Genomic DNA, 23,755 nt, shown 5'->3' with positions numbered 1-23,755 from the left:
AAAAGTACATGGTTTAGCCACGGAAGCGCAGCATTGGCTTTTTTTTTTGTCAGTCTTTTTACCATTTCAGATCATCGGCAGGGATTTTAACTCAACTGACAGGCTGGCCTAGGCGAGAGCTCTTTGACGAACGGGACAAGTACTACGCCCCCAAGATGTACTTCCATCTGCAGGAATTGAGCCCGATCAATCTTCGAGCCCACGCTACGTATGGATTCTACTTTCAAATCGTTCTACCACCAGCTGTATCCGACAACACAATCGAAACACTGCCGTTGGGGGATATGCACGGCAAACGCTTCTGCAGCCGCATTCATCTACGAATGGAATCGTCAAGGTCTTCCTGCTTTTGAGCCCTCGCGGCTCTTCATCTAATTCAACGCTCGACAGTCGGCTTTCGCAAAGTCCGAGAAGGCCTGGAATGACCCGGCAAGCAAAGATCCGAACAACCAAGGCTCATTGCTCAGGCTCGTTTTCAAAAGCCTCAGTCCATCGGGAGTCTGTCCGGAACTCGATTGGGCTTACGAAGATGCACAATTTGCGAGACAACCCGGCGACGATCTCGTCGACGCAGCCGTCGAAAATGATTCTGTGTATTATCTGAGACTAGGACCCGGCCAATCTGAAGGAGTCGAAAAACACGTGACAGAAGCAGAGAAGGACATCATCGGAGCCATGACGCTCCTCCGTCTCCGCCAGTACCTCGCAGAGGGGCATTCCTTGGTCTCCGGCTTTCGGTGCTACTGGCAAACTCCCCGTTTCCAGAAAGACGACGTCTCGGTTTCCTGGGCATTGGCCTCCTTGCCGAGCAGAAGAGGTCCAGCGGGCAAGTGGGGAGGCAACATGGTGCTTGTTGTCGGGTTCGACGACGACAAGAAGCGGATTCTGTACCAGAAATCCTGGGGTGCCTCCGACTCCGTCGCGGGCACACTCGAATGATGGGATGAGTACGTTAATAGCATTCGCACGAAGTTGGAGGATTGTAATACCAGGCATGTTAATCTCGCTCGGCACGTTAAAATTCCGGCTTCGTCTTCGAGTTTTACTGAGGCTGTGCGAGTCGAGGATGGTTGAGGTTCTTGGAAATAACAGATAAATCGCTGATGCCAATGGCCGGATTGGGGAAATTGGTATTGTAGAGTTTAGTGCCGATCTTGGTCGAACAAGCTCGCTTCTAAGCCTTATTGTGCTGCAGCTCACACCCACGTCGCTTCAACACAGGCCTACCGTTCAGGATTTCGGATCGCAAAGACATTTTTGGTAACAAGCTGAGAAGGCGGAAGACGGGTCGACTGGTGGGGAGAGAGAGCGAGAGAAGTTCGGTCGGTGGGGTGTTCACAAGAAGGGAAAATATGTGCCCAGCTCGCCCCTTAGGACAGCAATTCGATCACATGACAGGCAGGCACACGTCGGCAAGCTTTCTAGAGAAGTTGGGCAGAGTGGACTAGTTCTGTCGTGCTCCTGATAGAACTCATTTTTTGGTGACAGCTGCACTCGATCGGCCAAAGCGGACGACCTCGATACAGCGAGGTTAGAGGCGTGTAGCTGAGCCCATCAGGTCCCAGCTCAACGTGAGTGAGCATTAACATTGCATAGTACAGGGTACGTTGACGCGAGTTCGAGAGTGAAGTCGCCAGAACAAGGAGGTCGATGCATATCATTGCAGGTTCACGGCGTCGCAGCTTGGAGATCACGTGCTTGTGAAAAAAAAAATGGTTAGGGGCGTGCAGGAAGGTCAGAGGACAGAGGACTGCGTCATAGGCTAATCCATCGCTGCTTTTGCTGCCGTCTGGTTTCCCAATGCGCATTTTTCGACGTCAGTATTTGGCAGCAGTATTTGGCAAGCATGGACTTAGTCGCTAATTTACGTCATCGGCGGCCATGCGTTTCGGCTCAAATAATACCTCGTGGGTAGTCGGTACTTGTACAAGTAGATACCTCCCTCGTATTTGTCCTAATTCACTACTAGCCCCGGAGTCATCCGTATCTCGTACAGTGCTGGGTACCCATTCCGATCTGTCGCCGCTTTACGAGGTACCGACTACGCGGTTGCTCTTCTACTGTGCTGCTACCGAGTACAGATCTCACTCTTGTGGCCTTTTCTTCTCCCAAAAACAACTCGTTCTAACTGAGTTAATAACTTTTGCTTTCTCAGTCCACATCCATCCGCCTCCTGCTGCTTTATGTCTTTTCCTGTTGCTCTTCTACATTTACCCCAGAAAATTCCTTCGCCGTCTTAAGCCAAGGCCCTGGCCCATTGGTCGGCAGGCAGCCCCTTGCCGGAGTTTCCATGACTACAACTAACTCTCTCTGCCAGTCGCCGTATTTCTCTCATGTAATACTTGACAACACCCTTTGTCGTCGGCTGCAAAAGTTTGTGACATTGCATGCAGAAATGAGTGCCGTCACGTCAAGAAGGGGGAGGTGGAAAGGGACGGTCACTCGATCCCTCTCCCTGTCTCCTGCCGGCTTCAAGTCGTCGCCATCTGTCACCAACCCTTCTTCTCCTCGGGGCTGACATGGCCTTCCTTCTGGAAACGTCTCCAGTCCTTTTTCAACCCGGTAGGTCGGTGCCATCTCTGGATCTGACTTGTTCGCTTTCCCGCTGCTTTTTCAAACACCGGTTCGATCGTTTACCCGACTCGCTGGAATTTCGGCATTCAGGGACTTGTTTTCATTTTCTGGTATATATCTATATGTCAAGTCTTTTGTTGCCTCCTGGTCTCCCACACTGGCCAAGGTCTATACGCCCCTTTGAGGAAGTGGCGAGGGCTCGACCAGCGTGAGAAATCAGTGCCATTCCAGCCATGCCGCAACAACAGACAGCCAAAGGCATCGTCATGTCTCGGCCTGCCAAAGCTGCGCCCAAAGGCTCGAAGCCCATACCACCTTTCGACATCGACAACTACCTCAATCCTTTCGTCCCTCGCAATCCCCTGCGATTCTTGCCTCCCTGGATTTCATACTGGTTCGGCCATCGCTCTCCATCATCCACTGTCGCACACCACCCCTGTCTTTGTTTCCTCCCCAACTCATGCCTTGAATTCTTCCATCCTCTAGAATGGTTCTTCACCTACCACTTCCACACATTCTTTCTGTACCTCTCAATTCTAGTCGGTGCCTTCTGCGGTGTCGCCATCATCGAAAACGTCTTCCTCGCCCTTCCTCGGCTATCGGGTCACGCTGTACCCATCGTCATCGCCTCATTTGGCGCCGCGGCCATATTGGAGTACAATACTATTGAATCACCACTGGCCCAGCCCCGGAACCTGGTCTTTGGACACTTCGTATCAGCCGTCATCGGGGTGGGAATCACCAAGTTATTTTTGTTGTTGCCCCCGAACCGATTTGAAGATCTAAGATGGCTCGCTGGCGCACTCTCGGTCGGATGCGCATCCATCGCAATGAGTTTCACAAAGACCATTCACCCACCCGCCGGCGCCACTGCGCTGCTGGCTGCGACAAACGTGGAGATTCAAGACCTTGGGTGGTGGTTGTTGCCCCTTGTACTGCTGGCAGCCATGTTGATGCTGGCCAGTGCGCTTGTGGTGAATAATTTTTCTGGGAGACGGTACCCGGTTTACTGGTGGACGCCAGTGGATCTGAAAACCCTTAGAGAAGAGAGAAGGAAGGAAAGGTTGGCGAGGAAACTGAAGAAGGGGGAGATCGTAGGGGACGTCGAGAAGGGCGGTGAGCCCGACTTGACGGCCGCAAAGGAGGATGTGGAGGATCTTTCTGAGACTACAACCGAAACGGGCGGCGTCGAAAACGACAGCGACGACGCAGGTCCAGCGGGAAGAAGAAACCTTAGTCGCGTGGTGACGTATTCGTCAATTGACAGGGTTCCCCGACCGATGGCCGAGACGGAGCGATCCAAGTTGGCGGCGAGCAAGAAATCCGCCACAGAGAGAGAGCTAGGCGAACAGGTCGTCGAGGGTGAAAGCATCCTTATCTCGAGGAATCGCATGGTCGTGCCCGAGTGGCTCGACCTGAGTGACTGGGAGGACGAGGTGCTCAGGATCCTGATGGTGCGGATGCAGGAGCATTCTTCTTCTCATCTTCGGCCTGAAATTGATCGGATCAGGACGAATTGATTCAACCTGGGCTGAGAATGCCCACGGTGGAATTGACTTCGTATTGGTGTCCATCATCATCGTCGTCATCAGGACGTCTATTTACATGAGGGCTGGGCCGCGAAAAGCTCCTTATGATACCCCGCGGTTTTCGTGCGTACTCTTATTTTGCATACATACTACATAGCAGGGCGTTCTCGGTTTATAGGTATAGGCAGGTTGGGTGGGCGGACCGTTTCTGAAGAGACTGGAGTGACAGGCAAATATATATACACATATATATATTTATGTGATATATGGTGGCGGTGATACAAATAGACAGGCATTGCGAAGCTGCCAGTTTCATAGTTGACGCCATGTTCCCAAATGGGGAGGATGGATATTAGAAATCAACGGTCTGATTTCCAATGTAGCTTGCTACAGCTATCGTAGTCATGGCACGGTCTGACTAGATGCTAGCCATCTGAATCCATGGCACATGCGGCTTATCAGGCACGAGCCTCTTCCCTCTCGCCATCGTGCAATGTATTGCCCGTTTCCGAGTGACTGCTCTCCCGCCCATGGGAGTGCCATCACAACGTATCTTACTTCTTTTCTTGTTTACTCCCAAATAGATCCTTCGCCACCAGGCCTCTGCAAATCGGATGGTAAAAGTCTTTGTTTCTCTCAAACGTGTCCACCGCCAGCTCATAATCCATCTTCATCAATCCTTTGTACAACGGCCGGACAAACTTCATCCGACCCACCTTGCCCAGGAGCTTCGTGACGAATCCTTTGATCGTCCAGTCTCCGGCCTTCATCGCAACTTGGTAGTACCGCGCCGATATCTCGACATTTCTCGTCTCCTTCAGGTCGTAGATGAAGCCCATGTAGTTGACGTGCGGCTGGGGCAATTTGTCTGCAAACGTGAGCAATTTCTCGAGAAACACAACAATTTGGTTCGCCGACCAGCCATCAATGTCGAATTTGTTTGGTCCAAAGTCCGGATTGGGGTTCGCAGTGAATTTCTCCCATTGATCGGCGAGGCGGTAGCATTGATCAGCGAGCGATGTGTCAAAGTCGGGTTTGGGCGGGAAGCCTGGCTTGTAGAACCAGGTATTCCAGTCGATGGTGGCTAGCTTTCGCGAAACGGTGCCGTTGGGTTTGAAGAAATCGAGCAGTGTCTGCTTGAAGTCGTAGCTATCGAGTGACTTGCCCCGCCAAGTCTCAAAGTAGTGCGGGATAAATTTATCGAATTGCTCCTTTGAGATCAGTTTCTCAATGTAGTACAGGAAGATGAACCCCTTTTCATACGGGACGCTTGAGAACGCGTCGTCCGGGTCCTTGCCCTTCAAATCGATAACGAGCTTCGTGAACTCATGTTGCTCGCCAAATTGCTCATTGATGGATTGCTCGAGCGCCTTCCACCCGATCACAGCTGAGAAATCGCGCCACTGGTCGCCGCCATGTACGATGGCTTGGATACGTCGTTCAAGATACGTTGTCCAGCCTTCGTTCAGCCAGAAATGCTCCCATGAGGCGTTGGAGACAAGATTGCCAGACCAGGAATGGGATAATTCGTGAGCGATCACGTCGACATTTTGTCGATCTCCGGAGATGATTGTAGGTGTGGCGAAAGTGTAGACGGGGTTCTCCATGCCACCATAGGGGAATGATGGAGGGAGAACCAGGACATTGTACTCACCCCAAGCGTATGGATAGACGAGTGATTCACCTGCTTGAAGGAATTTTTCCGTATCCTCTTCCAGCTCCCATCTGCAGTCTTTGAGCTCATCGGGCCCCGTAGCAACGATACTTCGAGGGCCAACTTTGGCCGACGCGATGTCACCGCTGGCGATAGCAAACAGATACGAGGGAATGGGCACCTTCTGGTGGAATTTGAAGAGTTGAGAGGATCCGTCGTGGGATGGGGACGATGGATTGCCATTCGCACCGATTCCCGATGCAATGACCGGCAGCGGGGATTTGATCTGGAAATCGAATGTTGCTTTGACGTCTGGGGTGTCTTGGCATGGGAAGATCGATCGGGCGTGTATGGCTTGACATTGTGAAAACATATACGGATGCTTCTTGCTGGAAGTCTGGGCCGGCGTCAGCCACTGAAGGGCGGTGCACGAGGGCGTCGTTTCCAGGTTGATTTCGATGTCAATCTTCTCCTTCAGGTGCGGCTTACGTTGGAGTTTGATCTTCAGGGGGCTGCCATATGGCTCGAGCCGTTTGAGCAACTCCCACTCGACTGGTTTGCCGTCGGCCTTGACGCCATGTATCTGGACATGGCTGCAGTCAAGCAAGATTTCGTCACTATCGCCATCTGTGATGGATTCTAAGCTGTGAGTAACACTGCCTTTCAACTTCTGCTCGTCGAACAAAATATCCAAGCTAGTGGAGGTGTGGAGTGTCCGCCAGTTGTAGTAGTTGGAGAGGGTGTTCGGGTCACGGGGAGTGTGAATGGTGGTTGCCATGGTGCGGACTATGGTCCCACAGAATCTGCTTCTGCTTCGAGGAAGGAGGCGAGGCTTTGCAAAAGCAAATCTTGATATAGCTCCAGGTAGGTTGCGTGTCAAGTTGGGTGTGGCCCAGAATTGATTCCCGACCATGCGGTCAAGGTACGCCAACAGCTTCCCTGTCAACCAGGGCGGAAATGAAACAGCTGGTCTGAATCGATTAGCTTGTCGGTGTCAAGATGCTAAAAGCAATAGAGCGAATTGACACGAGTCTTTGAAGTGTAAGCCTCGATTGAAGGCCAGCGGGTGGTGGCGGTGAGCCGTGAATTGCTTGGCACCGGGATCGGAATAATATATCCCCGAAGAAGCATCAATACATTCAACCGAGTGGGCTCTGCATGTGATACTCAAGGCTCCATACTCTCCATCTCTCCATCTCGCATTCTTTAGCTTCAGAGCTCCTACTTGTGGAATCCATTCCGCAGAATTGTATTATCCCCATGTACACAGTTATGCCTACAATTTGGTGCCTGGACTTACTGCAAGTCTAGCAGAACGGCTAGATGGACTGTAATGCCGCCACAAGTCCACCCATCCACCATCCAGCCTTGGAGTCAGTTCCGAAGACTACTTACACCAGCTGACGCTTGTTGTGATGTGGCTCGTCAGCGGGACGTCTCAGAACCCGAGCTTCAGTGAGTCAAGCATGGGCCTAGCGGTACGGCCTACTACATTCTGTGTAGGTTTGCAGCCCTGCAGGCTTGGTTTTGGCAGATACGAGGTACAAGATGGTCTGTGTCGAGGCCTCACTAGCCAGACAAGCCTCGCTTCGGACGAGAGGAGATTGGGACGGCGAAAAACCCAAAATAGTCGAATGGTCAAGGCCCACAAAAATCTGGCTTCCGATGCAGTGGTATGATTGCTCTTCAACGCAAGAGGTCAGTATTCAGATACTTTTAGCCTCTCATGGCTCTTGTCTGCAGCTCAACAGTTGGGCTGTGTTGTACGGCATCAACCTGCAGCTGTCTGGAACGTCTAGAATGGCATTGCATGTTCCGAGTTTTCCCTCACCGTCTTTACGTTGTAAGACTCGAACAGCCTCGTCGCGGCAACCTCATGGCGAAGGACTGTGACAAAGTGGACGTTGTTGGTTACTCCAGGTACACAATGTACTATCTGCCAACGAAGATCTTCATACTTTCAGAAGAATTGCATAACCGTTGAGACCCCCCTGAATGTTGCATTCAGAGATTAAAAAGGTATAATTTTTACTCAAAACAGCTATCGTATCGTAATGAGTTAACCCTAAACCATCCATCATTTTCGCGTACCCAGCTATACTGCCCAGCACGTCTGCAGCTGCGAGAGACTGGATCCCATGCAGTGCCCCCATCCTTTTACGCAAAATTTTCCGGTTCATCCCATACCCACGCACGCCTTGGCTTCTCATGCCTCGTCTTACAGGTCCCGATTAAACACAGCCACCCAAAGCTCTTATCCGCTCACTCAGTCTTCTCGGCCCTCTCGCTCGCACCCTTGATATATCGGCTGAGATCGCCTACAGGGAGGTTGAGAGGAAAGTCGACAGCTGCAAGAAGTTGCACAAAGAAGAGGTACCAACCCAACAGGCAAACGGCGAACGTGATGCCCCCGGCAGAGTGTTGTATGGTGGTGTTGACTATTCCCTCACCGATCTGGAAAAAGAATTCTGCCAGGCATGCGAATGCGGCAACGAGGAGAGCGAAGATGAGCACGAAGACTAGGTTGGTTCGGAGTGCGATGATGAAGTAAATAAAGCACAGAACTCCCATGTACACGTGGAAGAAGGCGAACGTAGAAGCGAACACCGGGTCCGAAGAAGACTGGGCAGGGTGTGCCGGGTCGTATGCGATGGATGCGTTGAAATATGGTGTCAGAGTCGCTCCAAACGCAAGCCAGAAAGCGCCAAAGGAGCCGAAGACGACGAAGGGGAAGGTATTGCCCAGGATGAATTCCAGGAAAGCACCCAACACCATGAGCAGACCACCGAAGAAGTAGTAGACGCCACTGTGATCCCCAGTCAGTTTAGGACATAAATCCGAGCTGTTTTCATAGCTTACACTTCAGCCGCACCAAGTCCGCCGGCTCCTCGCCATCCTAGAAGGATATTTGATAGAGGAGTCAAAGAGAGCAGAAACCCGACGAGAGCACTGGATGAGGTTAGCAAGAGTAGTGAAAGAGGTCAAGGCAGACGTACAGAGGAGTTGGGTTACCAAAGGTCGACCGAATGTTGTTGGAAACTCGATTCTTAGGAGAGAGGTAGATCTTCTCGAAGAGCTCTGGGGTGATGGAAATGCTCCCGGCCGTCCGGATTCTCCTGAGAGCAGTCTCCTCGTTGTGATGGTCATGGTGAAGGTCATATTTGCCGTTGACAGAGTCGCTGCCGGCATGATCTTTCTCGACGTCAGGTACATTCGGGGCCGACATCTTGACAATGTCCTATACTGTTGGAAGTACTCTGCGGAGGTATAGCTAAGGTTCAGGTACCGTGAGAGAGAATAAAGGTCCAAGGCCGGTTGACTTGGTCAAGATTAGAAGAAGAAAACTTGCAGAGGCTATCACAAGGAACACAAACACACGTAGGACATTTCTCTCCATGAGGACGATTGGGAGGGACTCAAATAATATAGGACAATGCCATGATCGCGTCACGGACTCCAGGGTCGATCGATGATTCTCCTCTCGGTGGAGGGGAGAGCCCCTAACCCGTTCAACCGAACGCCGTCTTTACAGTGCTTGGTGGAGAAGAATGCACAAAAGCACCTCTGGAAGCAGGCCGCGAAATTGAGCCAAATGCTTGACAGAGCGGAAGAGCATGGGTCTAGGCTATGAATCCACCACTCGCAAAGGTAGACGCGGTGCCCTCAACCTGGATCAAGCCCAAGCTCCAGCGTTACAACTCAGGTGGTATGCATCTCCGCCAATGATCAGAGGGGGGGCGTCTCAAGCTCGAGACTAGGACGGTGACTAACAACATTGCACTGGTACCCTAGCTGCGGGGAAATACTGGGGTAGGAAAGGTGCTGGTGATGTGATGGATGGTGGTTTTCGTGCTCGACTCTGAAGAAACGCTCGACGATCATTGACCCACGATGGACGCTTTCTATGTAGTCAACAGCTCCGTTTGGGAGTTCAGGCATTCAAAGACACCGAAAATTTGGAATGAGGCAGAGAGAGCTTGGGTTATGTGGCGCCCAAAAATGGATACATCGCAACGTTTTAAAGGGGGCATCAACTGCTCCGTATTGGAGGCGGTTGGCATAATGCATAAGTAACCACCTTTGGTCGCGGGCTTCTCGGAAGAGTAGTGTTTGCGGGGTTGGCGCCAATACCATTCGTAGATTCGATCTCGGGACTTGGGAAGAGGATGAATCTCTGCCTGGACAAGCACTGCGTCGGGGCCTTGGGTGTGCCGATCGACCATGGAAAAGTCCAGTTTGGTCAAAGCATCATGTATGCACACAAATGAAGGGCCACGCCGCGTTGTCTCTGCAGGATGAGGGCTGCCGCCAAAAAAAAAAAACTTGGCCAGCACTCTCCTGTCACTCGTCGTTCCACTTCTAGTGTCTAGGCCTTTTCTGACACTCTAGTTCGGTGTTTGTCCGTGAGGTGTGCCACCTCATTTGGCGAGGAGCAAGATTTGAGGGGGCAGTGGTGATCGAAGCCCAAAAAGGTGGCTGGGAAAGCTCGAATTGTTGCAAGGTTCCAAGGGGTGGTCAAGGGTGTCCAACAAGGCAGAGAGGACAAGGGAGGAGAAAGGCGGTGATTGATCTGCGGTTCCGAATCGCCGTCTCCAGTCGCCATCGAGAAAGGTCTTTGCACCATCATACTATCCAGTGTTAGCTCCATACCGGAATTGCCGCCGCATTGCCAACACTCCCGCCTTCTTGTTGCGTCGAAGGCCCAGGAACAGGTAGCTACGCTGTCTGATCGCTCAAGTTGTCGTATTCGAATTACTGGGTAAAAGAGGCTGTTATCGACCCGGGTCTGCCCTCCAATACTCCCGAGAAGAAACTTTTGTCCACTGTGTCGAGAATTTTAAAGGTCTGAGTAGATCGATCGGACGGATGGGTTGATGGGCGGTTGAGAGCAAGTCCTCACGGTTCCAGTATCCGTTGGCCCAGTGAGAATACGACGTCTGAGCGGAAGGATCAGGGGGAGTGTCCAACCAGGGATGTAGCTCTGCCGCATGGAGGAGTTGCTTGGACGAAGGGGGCCAGGAAGGGCCATGACGGGCATCCACAATGACCGGAGTTCTCGAGTAGTCACGTGATATCGGATCACACGGACCATCCTCATAAAGCGCCTAGCACACCAACACCAACTGGGGACAGTCCAATTGCCGGCAGATGCTACCCATATGCCGAGTACATCTTTCAAAGCTTCGTTCCCGTCAACTGCAAACGCGAAGGCGAGGAGGGGGATTGCATAAGGGCTGACAGAACCCTTCCTCCAGAGTATACATACGACATGTTTCGATCGTGTCGGTCGGGGGTCATTTCTGTGTCTATTGGACACAAAGGCACACAGTGCCGACTCCGGCCGTTGATTCTTGCATAAGTTCGAGGCACATGCCTTACTTGAAACATGCCTCAAGCAGCGAGGCAAGGGTATTTCATGCGCTTATCTTCTGCGGTAGGTGGTAATGACAATATCTGCACGCCATGCATTGGTGTCAAGAATGCAATTGAGCCTTCAACGGTTGTCGAATAAACGAACCGCCTCGGTGATACTTTTTGTCTTGACAAACGGCGATTTCTCAACATGCCGTACATTGCTCTAGCTTCGAACGTCCGATCACACTTGCGAGGAGTCGATGCTCTGGCCGGTGACAAGTACCAACCCTTGCATCTCGTAAGGGGAAAGCTGGCAAGAGTACTTGGTAACCCGTACCTCGTTCATGTCAAATGGATCATGGTTTTACATGCAGCGCAGTTAGGACAGCGCGTGCCTTCGACCAGTATGTACAAGGTGTATGCCATCCGCTAGCACTTTCCTCTTTGTGCATGGGTGGCATCCGCCATCCCTAAGACCATATCATCTGGGTATCAACTGAATTTAACGCCCATATCTATTTGTGGCCTTCCCCGAGCTTTTCGAGATACTACCAATCCTCAATTTGAGGTCGCTTCTGTTCTGCCCCTAGCTCGGTTGCTCAGCTCTCTGCGGAAAGCTTTGTCAGGTATGCTTCAAGATCGAAATTCTTGTCGTTGGGGTCCGTAATAACTGCTCTCCTTATAAGTCTCATGCCTCAACGACTCCATAGGTCTAGCTGAATCATAGCAATCACGTACTGTCACCACTAGCGGTCTTCGACTGAGGAGGTAACGTCTTTTTTGCCCATTCCAGCTTTGCTTTTTGTATTAACTCGGCTTTGTGGTCGTATTCGGCCTTCTCGTGTGCAGCTGCAGTACGTGCGGTGATGGTTCTTTGGTGCGAAAATCCATAGAAGATACCTGCAATAAGAGCTGACCACCGGAGTACCTGTATAGAGTCAGCGAATGCCTTGTAATAAATATCAAGATCCATGGATTGAGAATCTAAAAAAAGTTGGGTCGCTGGAAAGTTCGTACATTGACTCCCTGGGACGTTGACATAGTGACAGAAGCCGCGCCTGAGTCGCAGAAGCTGGAGCCCAATACGCAGAGCTCAAGTATGCTGCTGACTTGCTAAAGCCGTTCACTTCTGCGCGAGAACGGCTGTGGCGTCGAAAGAAACAGAAAATAACTGTGGCGGGAGTTGAAGCTGCAAATTGTTTCTCAGAAGTCCGAGCTTATCCCCTGCGTCTTTTTGGATTAACCCATCACGTGATCGCGCGATTCTCAACTCGCGCGCCTAAATGTTTGATCCGTTACTATTTTCCATCTAATGCCCATTGGCATCCGAACGTCAAGTCCACCATGTCGTCGCGTAAGGACGAGTTATTGGCCAAGAAGGCTCGCCTTGCAGAGCTACGGCGACAAAGGGAACTGCGCCAGGAACAGTATACGTCGAGTCGACAGAGCATTGGGGAGGTACGATTACCAGCAGCATCTACTAGAGTCTGTGCTGATGACCACACAGGCCCCTTCTCCTGGCAAAACCGCCGAAGAGCGCAGGTCCGAGATTGACCACCTCGTCTCCAGCCTAATCGACCGGCAGAGAGACAGAGACTCGACAGCCTCGCCCAGCAGAAAGGGGAGTCGACCCAGTTCAATTCAGGGCACCCTTACAGGGCAAATCAGCCCTCAGCAAGATGTCGAACCTTCGCCAAGAAGATTAATGCAATCAATAGCCACGCAGACCGAGAGCTCGGATACTTCGTTTCCCATTTCCGTCGATGCTTCCGCTCATGAGCCTGCCCCCTCAAAGAAGGAGTATATCACATACACAAAGGGCGTGCAGACAGAACCATATCTCGAAGAACCCGCCAAATCGCAAGAACTTTCCGACGATGACGACCTATCATTGCGACAAAGAAGACGGCTCAGCCGGCGTGAGCAAGAAAGAGACGAAGAAATTCGGCAAGCGCTGCGCAAGGAAATTGAGGAAGAATTGCAAGCAACGCGCAATCGAGAATCCATGATCTCAATATCAACAAGTTCTCATCACCAGCAGCGCTTTCCCCTGCGCACCCTTACCAATACTGAACTCAATGCTGTGGTTGCTTCTCCCGAATTCGTTTCCTTCGTCGAGCGTTCCTCGAAAGTCATTGAACGTGCCCTGGATATGGACGATGAGTATGACTTGCTGGCAGACTATACTCGCACCTCCGCACTTGACGATGATGACGACAACAATGATGCTACGCCCTATTCACGAACTGGCAAAAAGTCCCATTCTCTACGCGAATCTTTTCAGCTGTTTTCCGACCGATACACTCGCAGACGCATTGTCTCGGATATCCAATTCTCTCCACATTTTAATGAACTTCTCTTGTCCTCTTACACCAAGAATCCGTCTGCCCCTCACGAACCGGCCGGTCTGGTTCTGCTGTGGAATACACATGCTCCATCTCGCCCGGAGTACGTTTTCACAGCGTCGTCCGACGTTCTGTCAGCTCGATTCTCGCCATTTCATCCTAATCTCGTTATTGGCGGCTGTTATTCAGGCCAAATATGCTTATGGGACACTAGAACGTCTGGACGTACGGGGCAGCCAGTCCAGAAAACGCCGCAATCCGGTTCCCACCTGGGCCACACACATCCAGTCTACAGCATAAGCGTTGTAGGAACACCTAATGCTCATAATATCATCACTGCCTCAATGGACGGCGTTGTCTGCTCATGGTCAGTGGACATGCTTACACAAGCGCAAGAATATCTCGTCCTCAACACCCCACCTCCAGCCAAAACCGACGACCTTGCCCCTACCAGCATGAGTTTCCCTGCTGCAGATCCAACCTTTTTCCTCGTCGGCACCGAAGAAGGCACCATTTACCCATGCCACCGGTACGATCGTGCCGGAGCTCAAGCTGGCGTGGACACCCGTGTCGCCTACAAAGGCCACACTGCACCAGTTATGTCGTCGCAGTTCCACCCTGCACGAGGACCTGTTGATCTAGGGGATCTACTTCTCAGTTCTAGCTCCGACTGGTCCGTGAAATTGTGGCGAGTGAAGCCTGCTGCGAGTTCCAGCACAAGTGCATCAACTATAGCAGCAGGCGGCGCAGCTTCGACAGTTGTGAGCCCCATCCTTAATCTTGCAAGAGAAGATCTTGTCTACGATGCGAAATGGGCTCCCCATAAGCCTTCGGTTTTTGCTTGTGTCACAGGCGCGGGGGAGCTGGAGGTGTTTGACCTTAGTTATGATTTAGAAGTTCCGATTGTCAAGGTAAGTCCCACAAGAGGGAAGAACGGAGTGGTCCCGTTCAAGGGGCTGAACAAGGTGGCCTGGGAGGAAAAGCGAGGGAGCCACATGGCTGTTGGTGGACTCGATGGCGTTGTGACAGTGTTTGACGTCGGGAAGGGATTGCAGTGTGGGAATGGTGAGGCTAGCATGGATGAATGGGTAGGCATGAAGAGGTTAGTGACAAAGCTTGAGGGGGGGAAGTGATGCTCTCCATTCAAACCCTGTGTTGGCTAGGTCGGCATTGGATATCATGCCACCCTGGTCTTGAGTTTTAAACGACAACGGGCGATTATTGGGATGGCGGTTGCTGGCCGGACCGTGTTTGTTTGGATTTGGCAAATGATACCCCCTGAGTATTTCCGTTTTGGCAGGATGTCAATGTCGAACAAAAAATTGACATGGCATTGGGCTGCCAATCCTGGTCCTGGTTTCCACTGTCACGATGTCGTCTTATATCCTCCGATTACTCCTTATAACCTCGATCTCCCTTTATTTCCATAACCATCCAAGTCTAAACCACCCAAAGCCACTCCTACATTATTCCCCCCCAATAGCACCTCCTGGCAATCGTCCTCTGCCACACCGTTCACAAATTGCGTGACCAAGAAATCGACGCGTCGCTGGCCCAGCACAACCATCGGTGCATGCCACGTTCCGGGGGCATATGTGACTGCTTGGTCGCCTCGGGCCAGGAAGGCGCGAAGGCGGGAAAGATCTGGGGGGTCGACGACCATTGTTTTCTGTCCGCTGGGAGTTGTTGCCGTGGTTGAAGAAGGGAGCGAGGGAGCCACAACTACGAGGAAGACCGCTGAAGAATCCGAGGCGGAGAGGCCGAGCGGACTGAATGTCTGGGTCGTATAAGGATGTCGCTCCAGAATCGAGACTTTGAAGATGCTCTCGCCCGAATTGGAAGCCTCGATGCCGATACCACTTAGGTTTCTGGGAAAACAAGAGAACATACTCATCTGAGGGTTTGAAACCGGGCTCGGGGGGTATTTGTTCGTGAATTGCGAGACCGGAGACGTCTTAAGCGCAGAATTCCGGTTTGCAAAGACCGGGGCTGGTTGATGAGGGGAATGTAGCGGGACAGGGATAGACGCGGGTGAGCGGGGAGGAGTCGTCAATGAGGGCGTGAAGGGTGGGCATATAGCTGTGCCGAAATCGGAGAATAATGAGGGTGTTAATGGCTCAAGTGAGAGTAGGATTAGATGTTGAGAGGCTGAGTGAGACAAGGCGAGTGGGAGAATAAGGGGTGTCATTGTGAAAGAAATCGGCCTGATAGGCCGAGTCGGGTCGAAGAGGATGTTGTTTTTTTCGGTCAAAATAAGTCCTCTAATACAAGACTCGGTTACCCCTTTTATATCCAAAGTCGGGGAGGGTCGGGAGGCTGTAGCTGTGCGTTGCACAAATCCAGGGCAGCAAGGCTGGCGTTTGCTGGTCTCGCAGATTCTGTTCCAAGCCGAAAGCCTCTTTCTGCTGAGTCCGAAAAGGAGTGCCGTTTTGTTGCAATCCAAAAGCGGCCCAGCGTCTTCTCCTTTGTGTCCAGTTGATCTGATGCGCTTTCCAGCCAGAGATAGCACTAGGTAAGCAATTGTGTCGCTTGGTCATCGGTGAGTTCAGCGAAGAGCCATGAAATTAAGGTAGTCTTGGCTCCCGATCACGCTATCCTGCTGCCAATCAGCACTCGCGCCTTGTGCATTATTCAGCCTTCTCGGCGAAGTACCCGATTTAGTCTCACTTCATCTTAGCCTCTAGCATAGAAGTACCCAGTACGCCCTCTTCCAACCCTAATAGATCGACTTTCTCGAACATCTCCGTCGTGCCTACCACTTCTTTGAGTCCTCTCCGCGGACATCTTGCTTCAATATTAGGACGAACTGGCTGTCCCTTTTTTCGGATGGTGCTGAGTTAGCTCTTTCAACGTTGAGACCCGAGTGCTGCTCTAACATGAGGTCCAAACAGCAAGAGGGGAGTGTATTTTGGTCTTGAAATGGAGCGCGTAATATCCCATATAGGGTGCCTTAGGGCTCTGACATGCGTCATGTTGATGATGAAGTCTTCAATGGACCTTCTTATTTATATCTCTGTGCTAACCCCTGCCACCATTTCATTCTCAATATTCTTTCTCAAGAACCCCTTGATTAGCCACGAGGATGGAAACATATTTACAATACCGCCGGATAGGACAGGCCCTGAAGAAGCAACTTGAGTCTGATGTCGAAAACGTACGGAGCTTGCCATGCCTTTCTCGCCAAAAGACTCAGACTGTCGACGGTAGAACAGTCCTTGTCGTTGAATGGGATGGACCAGACGATCCTCTGAATCCACGCAACTGGCCCTTTAACAAACGCTTCAGAGCAATGTTGGTAGTATGCAGCATTGGCTGCCTTGTCGGTGCTGCGTCATCCCTGGATGGTGCAGTCATCTCCCAAGCCGCGAAGAGCCTCGGAGTCAGTCAAGTTACAGAAAGTTTTGGTGCCATCAGCAGCTTTCTGCTGGGCTTTGGGCCTGGGGCATTGATTAGTGGTCCGTTTTCAGAAGTTCTTGGCAGAAACCAGGTCTATTTGCCCTCCCTGACGTTATTGTGTATCTTCATCACAGCATCAGCTCTTGCACCTGATGTCGGCAGTCAGATCGTTTTCCGGTTCCTTGCCAGCGTTGTGGGAGCGGCACCTTCAGTGTGCGCTGGAGGATCGATTGCCGACATGTTCACGGCATTGGAGAAGACCTTCATGTTTCCATTCTTCAGCATATTCGGATTCGGAGGAGCAGCGCTCGGTCCTGTGATGGCTGCTTGGATTCCGGAATCACCTATCCTTCATTCTTGGCGCTGGGCAGAATGGGTGACTCTCATGTTCGCAGGAGTGGTCCTTTTTATGACCTTCTTCTTTCAACCGGAGACCTACCCTCCCGTCTTGCTGAGCTGGAAGGCGAGGCAGTTACGTAAGATCACGAGCGATGATCGATATTATGCCGAGCACGAAATTGAACACATAACGTTGGTGACACGTCTGAGGACTGCTCTTCGCCGGCCATTTACCCTCGCACTCCACGAACCGATAATTCAGCTTGTCTCACTCTATCTGTGTCTGGTCTATATCATCCTTTTCACATTCCTCAATGGGTACGACTTTATTTTTCGCCTGACATACGAGATTTCCCAGGGGTTGACGAATACAATCTTTCTCGGGATATTCGTTGGCGTCTGTGTCGCATTCGGATGTGTACCATGGATTTACAAATTGACAGTCAAAGTCCAGCGTAAGGCGGAGGCCGACGGCAAGACGCAATTCGATCCTGAGGTTCGACTATGGTACTCTATGCTGGGTGCACCTGCCATGCCAATCTCATTGTTCTGGATGGCCTGGACATCTTACCGCAGTATATCAATTTGGTCTTCGATTGCTGCCTCCGTCATGTTCGGGCACGCGGGTGTGTTGGCCTTCACCACCACATACATGTATCTGATCGACACGTATGAGACATATGCTGCCAGCGCGCTTGTGTTCGCCACGCTCTCTCGCTACGTTTGTTCTGGTGGGATGGTAGTTGTCGCGACCCCGTTCTACCAGAATGTTGGACACCACTGGACACTTACGATCCTCGGATGCGTGAGCCTCTTGCTGACACCTATCCCCTACGTTTTCTACAGGTATGGGCATATCATTCGACAAAAGAGTCGTTTTGCAGTTACCAGCAAGAACGGCCAGAATATTGGGCAGTTGGAAGTGCCTGTTTCAGTGCGTATACCGCCAAACGAAGAAGACTAGAGGAGAAGCGGTTTTAGAAATCAGAGGCGTCGAAATTCACTCTTGCCAAGAACATTTGGTCGCGGCCGCGACGAGCAGCGCCACCAGCGCCACCAAGCGTCCGGACAAGCCTGAAGCCAAACCACGAGAGATCGGCTGAACCCTAAACGGGTTTAATTTCTCGTGCCAGCAAGCATCGAACTGGGTTGACGCTTACTGTGGCCAGCTGAAAAAGGGCGACAACAACTTTCGATGCCCCTTTTCGGCCCTTGAGTGAAACAATCTCTTGCCTGTATCAATAGGTACCTCGTACCCAGTACAAAACGCCAACATAATGTCCCCATTCTCCTTGCCGGCGCGCAAAAGGCCACGTGAACGCGCCAAATGCGTTCGACGACAAGTCTCTGACCGGAGGCTCCACCGGGTGAGTACTTAGCTAGATCCATGGAGCTCCGAGGCTCCTTCAAAAGGATGGTAAATCCGCTTTTGACTTTCTTGACTCTCGCTGTTCCCTCTCCCTCCAGAGGAGCCGACACCATGGAGAGGCCAAAGCAGGACGACAATGTCATAGTCGGGACGATAGAACTCCCGGGCTCCTCACATTCGCAGCAAGCGCTTAATCACGAAAAGCACCGCGACATTCTGGTTGCATCATCATGGCCAAAAGATCCAGTCCCTCTGGTGCCCGACACCAAAGATCGAATATTCATGTGGCTGTACGACGGCATCCTTCTGGCTGTTCCGCTTGTCCTCGTCGCCAAAATCGGTCTGGTAATCGGTGCATGGAAGCTCGATCGACAACATCGTGGAGACGAGATTGATCTGGTCAGTAGGCTTACCACTTTCTTGATCGAATTCAACGGTCAAATGACGACGGCTTTTACCATCGTCTTCGTCACAATCATCTCAACCCTGGTGCGGCGATACGCACTGTGGAAAGCGCAGACAGGTGCGCGTGTCTCGGACCTCGAACAGCTCCAGGGCAGTATAAGTCTTCCAAGCACACTCAAGTTGATTTGGTCTCTTCGCGCCTTCACTACAATGAGCGCTGCTCTTGTCGCCATCTGGTCTTTCTACTACCTCGGCAGTCAAGCCAGCAAGCAAGAATTCCAACGGGTCGACTCTCGTTCGTATCACCAAATAAACGGTTATACTGCTAGCACGAGCCTTCAGTCTGGTTTCAGTTCCTCCTACGGCAATACATATCACAGCTTCAGTATCGACGATTTGAATGCCGCTCTTATAGCCGCTGTAAGCTTCACGAAACCAGACTACAATTCGCCCACTGCAACACCAAAGGGCACTGACTCCATCGGTTCCGCCGTCGTTCCTGATCTCAACGCTATCTTGGATCAAGGCTGGTGGGTCAACGATATCGGATATGTATCTCCTCGTCCTAGTCGCCACGGTTGGGTCAATGTTGCACATCAATCACAACTCATGAAATCAGATGACTACTCGGCGTTTATCGGAAGAGCTACGTATTTCGAGCTTTCGAGTGACGCCTATGGGCCAATTTTCCAACAAATCAATGGGTTCTTGGGTGAGTATACCCTACCGACCAGGTATTTGGCGGTCAAATGCGCACGCCCTATAATCCTTCCATATGAAACTTTTCCCGATGGCACCTACATGAACCAATCTGTGAGCCTCAACTTGACCCATGTTAGGCCCGACGCTCCCAAAGATGGCGAAGGCTATCCTCTTCGCGAGTTCAATTTGTCTACGCGGTGGATCCCCGATAATGATCAAAGCATCGTCTCCTATGGCAGTTCGCGGCAGACCTGTAACATCACGTACGTCAAAGTTGACATGCAAGTGCACTGTGGCGTATCAGGCTGCTTTCCGATTAAAATGCGGTACAAGAACAATATGTCTCGGCAAAATGTAACTTCGTTCAGTACACCTTTTGATGACGACGCCTTTGCCGAGAGATTCTTCAGTGCTCTCCTTCTCTCACGCGGCGCGCAACGGAATGCCTCCACGACCACAGATATTGGAGGCAGCTTGACCCTCGGCCTTCAAAACTTCCTGGGCCAGCCAGAGGGGTCTATCGGCGAGGGAGACAACTACGACCAGTTTCTGTCTACGCAGCAACGCGGCCTCGAACTGCCATTGACCCAATATTTCAACACCTACTATATTCTCTCGCAAGTGGTGACGGGTGTTGCTCCCAGTTATGCGCCGGATGACACCCAATTTCAAGCTCTACCTATCCACGGCGCCCTCTATGATCCTCACTACGCTATCCTGTGGGGCTGGATCGCCGTTGATTTCGTGTCTTGCATCATCTTACTCATAGCCGCCATCATTGCATGTTGGTTGCGCATCCACACCCTTGCTCCAGATATCTTCGGTTACGTCTCCAGCCTGACGAGAGACAATCCACATGTTGCACTCCCGGACAATGGGACCACGTTGAATGGTCTGGAACGGGCTCGGCTGTTGAGGAATGTCAAAGTCAAGATTGGCGACGTGTCCTCACCTGACGAAGAGTCTGGCAGGGTAGGATTGGCACAAGTCTATACCACACGTGGAACCCTGGTGGCGAATCTGAAGCCTACAGTCGCTTATGTTTAATGGAAGGGTTATGCATATGCCGAATCCAGTCGCCGGAGTCGGACTCGACTGGATAAAGTAGATTTATGAAGGTTCTCGCGAATTCATCATCAACGTTCGGCCCGGATGGACCATTTCTATCCTTTTCGCAATCCGGTCGGTGTGGTACATTCACAGGACATGATTCCACGTAGCATAAAAGAGAGCCACTTTAGCAACAATGGGTCAAGACTAAACCATAACAAGGAAATGTAGAATCAAGAATCTTGCCTACGAATACTGTTTGTTTTCCTACCATCTGGAGGATCAGCTACATCGAGGATGTATTGGCGAGAAATCAACACGCCCCTCTTACCTTCTTCTATTTACAAGCTGTCGAACTGTGCCGCCTCCAAATCCAACAGCTCTCCCAAGTAATTGTAAGAGATGTACTCTCTACACATCGGACAGGTCATCCCCTCATCCTCCCCGTCAAGCTCCTCGAATTTTGAGAAGAGCCACGAAAGCAAACAAGCAACGTGGAATGGTCTGTGGCAACGAAGAGTCACCACTGGGTGACGCACAACTTCACCCTCCTCCCCTTCGAAATCGTCCTAGCAGATGGGACAAACGGAATGCTCTGGGGCGAAATTCCGAACCAGTGGTGGTTCAAGATCGCCATCTCGTCAGTGCAGAACATTCTCGGTGTAATCGACCTGTTTCAAGCGCTCGGTCTTAAAGTAAGTGACGGTCCACTTGAAGTTTACTCGATACTTGGCTCGTTCAAATCGTGACGTGCCGCGCCTGAGAGACTAGCTTGGCCCCATGAAGCTTCCAAGGCAACCAGGATTTGCTCTGCGTGGAAATTTCGGGCTCTGGCCTGATCAAAGACCTCTTCATTTCTCGCAAGCTGTTCACAAAAAATTGGTACATCTTCGAGGGGTACCATGCCACTGGCCCCATCGTCCAGGAAAACGGTGGCTCTCAGATCCTTCAAGCTCTGTTGAAGTTGTCGGCACGCGTTTTCTACCGGAAGGTTGTAGAAGTCAACAATCATGTTCATCATGTAGCCTTGAAATCGACCCATTATCATTGGAAAATCCGGACGCAGATCGTCAATATTCCATTTGAATTTCAATTGGTTCATTAACTGCTGATCCAGATTGAATGGTAGCTTTGCATAGAAGTCTTCGATCTCGTTCTGGATGCGATTCATATCTGTCGGATTTGAAATGTCTTCGCCTGCAAGTTCCCTCACCAAATGGCAAAGGAACATCTCACTTTCACCGACTGAGGGACGCGGGAGACTGCCCCTGAAAAGGAGCATCAGTCGGAAACGGAGGTCGTGACTGGCATGCAAGGAATGGTAGAAGACACGACAGAAGTCATCCATTTGTGGTCGGGTTAGCTCCCGGGGTATGGTTCCGATGAAGTTCCGAACAACTTCCACCACGTCGACCAGCATTCTGTTCGTGTTGGTCGACAGGTGGTGATGTTCATAGGCTCCATGCAAGTACTCAGCGCCCACACGCTCATTGGACAGCCTATGTTGGCGGTGAAGTAGTGCCATCAGCGACATATTGGTAGTGTCTGCACGGATCTAGCATCGGAGGAGCTTGGAGGGGCTTGAAGAAGCCTTCAGGCAGGGATTTGCGGAACAGGCCTTGAGGTATATTTTGCTCTTGTCTTCATGAAAGATTCATAGCAATAGCGTGCGGGTGATCATAATTGTGGCCGTTGATGCTGAAGGGACAATATTGAATTTTTGCTGGTCCAATGTCTGTCCATTGTTTCAGAAGAGAGTTGCCGCGAATAAAAAAACAAGATTCCGACCTTTGTACGACAAATGGCGACATGGAAGATTTCCAATCAATGCATAGAGTTTAAGCTAGGACCATTGCAAGGATCATTCTCAAGATGGTATACCGTCTTCGCAATGAGAAGTGAAAGACGAAAGCGTCCACTGACCAGATGGCAGGGAGTCGTCGTTGAAAGTGCTCTGTATTACAGGAGTCAAGGTGAACCTCTTCATTGCAACTCGCTGATCTTAGAGAGGACATGCTGACTGCTTCGAGAAGCCATCGTAGGACCCAAAAAGGCGCAATGAAGAAGACGGCGACAACTTACCTCTACGCTGCGTCATGTACTGTTGAATCCGAATGAAGTCGCAAGTACTTAGTAGTCGAGAAAAGGTAGTTCGGAATACGGAGGACGGAGCAAGGACGGAGCTCGCTAGATACCTTCGTGCTGTTAATAATCACATCTCTATATACCTCGAAGACGTTAGCGGCTCGGCGGGCTTGGCGGCTCGTTCCACTATTTACGGAGTCTCGTTTTCGCTCCTTGGTTTACATACATACCTAGGTACCACTACACATACGAGGTCCACCGTTATGAATCCGTATCAATTTCACCCCTCCTGCCATAGCGGAAATTCCTTTGTTGGATTTCACCCTTTTTTAAGCATCATTGAGACTCGCTTCAACAATGTTTCTCTCCAGTTCTAAATACCTTTGTTCCTTTCGACTGCGTCTCTACAACATTTGTGCGTTCATCATTTGCGGTAAGGTTAACCTACAGGTGCAGTAGGGGTGTCGCCTGGGCATTACAGGCCCACACTCCCAGTCTCATTTTTGTGGATTTAGACACTGGCTATCCGTACCCTTTTAACTGTTGCAGCTGGATGAGAAAGGGGGACTCTGGACACTTTCAAATCTATACCATTGGACAGTGAAAACTGGGGAGTTTTCAGTGTCAAGCTAACATTGAGAAAGCTGGCGAAACCAGCGATTCAAGTGGTGATCGAAGAGAAAAAAATACCCCAAACAATCAGGTAGGCAAATGGAAACTGTCCCTCTTCTCCTCTAGAACGATAGTGCTGGAAGAGACAGTGACAGCAGTCATGAAAAGCGAAGTCACTCTGTGCCAAAATTCGGTAGTATGGTGAGCACGAACCTCCCGATGGCTTTGTTCATCTGTCGGAGCAGAAGCACACTGTCCATCAAGTGACACACAGGACATACCCTGACTTTGGCCATGAACGCCTTCATGGAAATTCACTTTCAATTGTGAATTTAATTCG

At 51.1% G+C, this 23,755-nt stretch overlaps 10 protein-coding genes across 10 annotated transcripts; 5 read left to right on the top strand and 5 right to left on the bottom strand.

Annotated features, from left to right (window-relative positions):
• Positions 1-155: 155 nt before the first annotated feature.
• On the top strand, positions 156-939 carry A1O5_02879 (uncharacterized protein; the record flags this gene model as incomplete). Its single annotated transcript, XM_007743493.1, has 2 exons — positions 156-245; positions 391-939. 2 exons carry the CDS (start codon positions 156-158, stop codon positions 937-939), a joined length of 639 nt encoding a protein of 212 aa, XP_007741683.1.
• A 1,868-nt stretch (positions 940-2,807) lies between these two features.
• A1O5_02878 (uncharacterized protein) lies at positions 2,808-4,094 on the top strand (the record flags this gene model as incomplete). Its single annotated transcript, XM_007743492.1, has 1 exon — positions 2,808-4,094. The coding sequence occupies one exon, from the start codon at positions 2,808-2,810 to the stop codon at positions 4,092-4,094; it is 1,287 nt and encodes a 428-aa protein (XP_007741682.1).
• Positions 4,095-4,657: 563 nt separating this feature from the next.
• Positions 4,658-6,535, bottom strand: A1O5_02877 (leukotriene A-4 hydrolase; the record flags this gene model as incomplete). Its single annotated transcript, XM_007743491.1, has 1 exon — positions 4,658-6,535. One exon carries the CDS (start codon positions 6,533-6,535, stop codon positions 4,658-4,660), a length of 1,878 nt encoding a protein of 625 aa, XP_007741681.1.
• Positions 6,536-8,019: 1,484 nt separating this feature from the next.
• On the bottom strand, positions 8,020-8,983 carry A1O5_02876 (uncharacterized protein; the record flags this gene model as incomplete). The annotated part of the gene is made up of 3 exons (XM_007743490.1): positions 8,020-8,563; positions 8,617-8,706; positions 8,754-8,983. The coding sequence occupies 3 exons, from the start codon at positions 8,981-8,983 to the stop codon at positions 8,020-8,022; spliced, it is 864 nt and encodes a 287-aa protein (XP_007741680.1).
• A 2,728-nt stretch (positions 8,984-11,711) lies between these two features.
• On the bottom strand, positions 11,712-12,153 carry A1O5_02875 (uncharacterized protein; the record flags this gene model as incomplete). Its single annotated transcript, XM_007743489.1, has 3 exons — positions 11,712-11,782; positions 11,851-12,040; positions 12,130-12,153. 3 exons carry the CDS (start codon positions 12,151-12,153, stop codon positions 11,712-11,714), a joined length of 285 nt encoding a protein of 94 aa, XP_007741679.1.
• A 303-nt stretch (positions 12,154-12,456) lies between these two features.
• On the top strand, positions 12,457-14,590 carry A1O5_02874 (dynein intermediate chain, cytosolic; the record flags this gene model as incomplete). The annotated part of the gene is made up of 2 exons (XM_007743488.1): positions 12,457-12,570; positions 12,620-14,590. 2 exons carry the CDS (start codon positions 12,457-12,459, stop codon positions 14,588-14,590), a joined length of 2,085 nt encoding a protein of 694 aa, XP_007741678.1.
• A 266-nt stretch (positions 14,591-14,856) lies between these two features.
• Positions 14,857-15,645, bottom strand: A1O5_02873 (ureidoglycolate hydrolase; the record flags this gene model as incomplete). The annotated part of the gene is made up of 1 exon (XM_007743487.1): positions 14,857-15,645. One exon carries the CDS (start codon positions 15,643-15,645, stop codon positions 14,857-14,859), a length of 789 nt encoding a protein of 262 aa, XP_007741677.1.
• Positions 15,646-16,539: 894 nt separating this feature from the next.
• Positions 16,540-18,156, top strand: A1O5_02872 (uncharacterized protein; the record flags this gene model as incomplete). The annotated part of the gene is made up of 1 exon (XM_007743486.1): positions 16,540-18,156. One exon carries the CDS (start codon positions 16,540-16,542, stop codon positions 18,154-18,156), a length of 1,617 nt encoding a protein of 538 aa, XP_007741676.1.
• Positions 18,157-18,672: 516 nt separating this feature from the next.
• A1O5_02871 (uncharacterized protein) lies at positions 18,673-20,715 on the top strand (the record flags this gene model as incomplete). The annotated part of the gene is made up of 1 exon (XM_007743485.1): positions 18,673-20,715. One exon carries the CDS (start codon positions 18,673-18,675, stop codon positions 20,713-20,715), a length of 2,043 nt encoding a protein of 680 aa, XP_007741675.1.
• A 721-nt stretch (positions 20,716-21,436) lies between these two features.
• Positions 21,437-22,252, bottom strand: A1O5_02870 (uncharacterized protein; the record flags this gene model as incomplete). The annotated part of the gene is made up of 1 exon (XM_007743484.1): positions 21,437-22,252. One exon carries the CDS (start codon positions 22,250-22,252, stop codon positions 21,437-21,439), a length of 816 nt encoding a protein of 271 aa, XP_007741674.1.
• Positions 22,253-23,755: the final 1,503 nt, after the last annotated feature.

Source organism: Cladophialophora psammophila, assembly GCF_000585535.1.
Source record: "Cladophialophora psammophila CBS 110553 chromosome Unknown aczJe-supercont1.3, whole genome shotgun sequence".
NCBI classification, from domain to species: Eukaryota; Fungi; Ascomycota; class Eurotiomycetes; order Chaetothyriales; family Herpotrichiellaceae; genus Cladophialophora; species Cladophialophora psammophila.
This window is presented reverse-complemented; position numbering and strand designations above follow the sequence as displayed.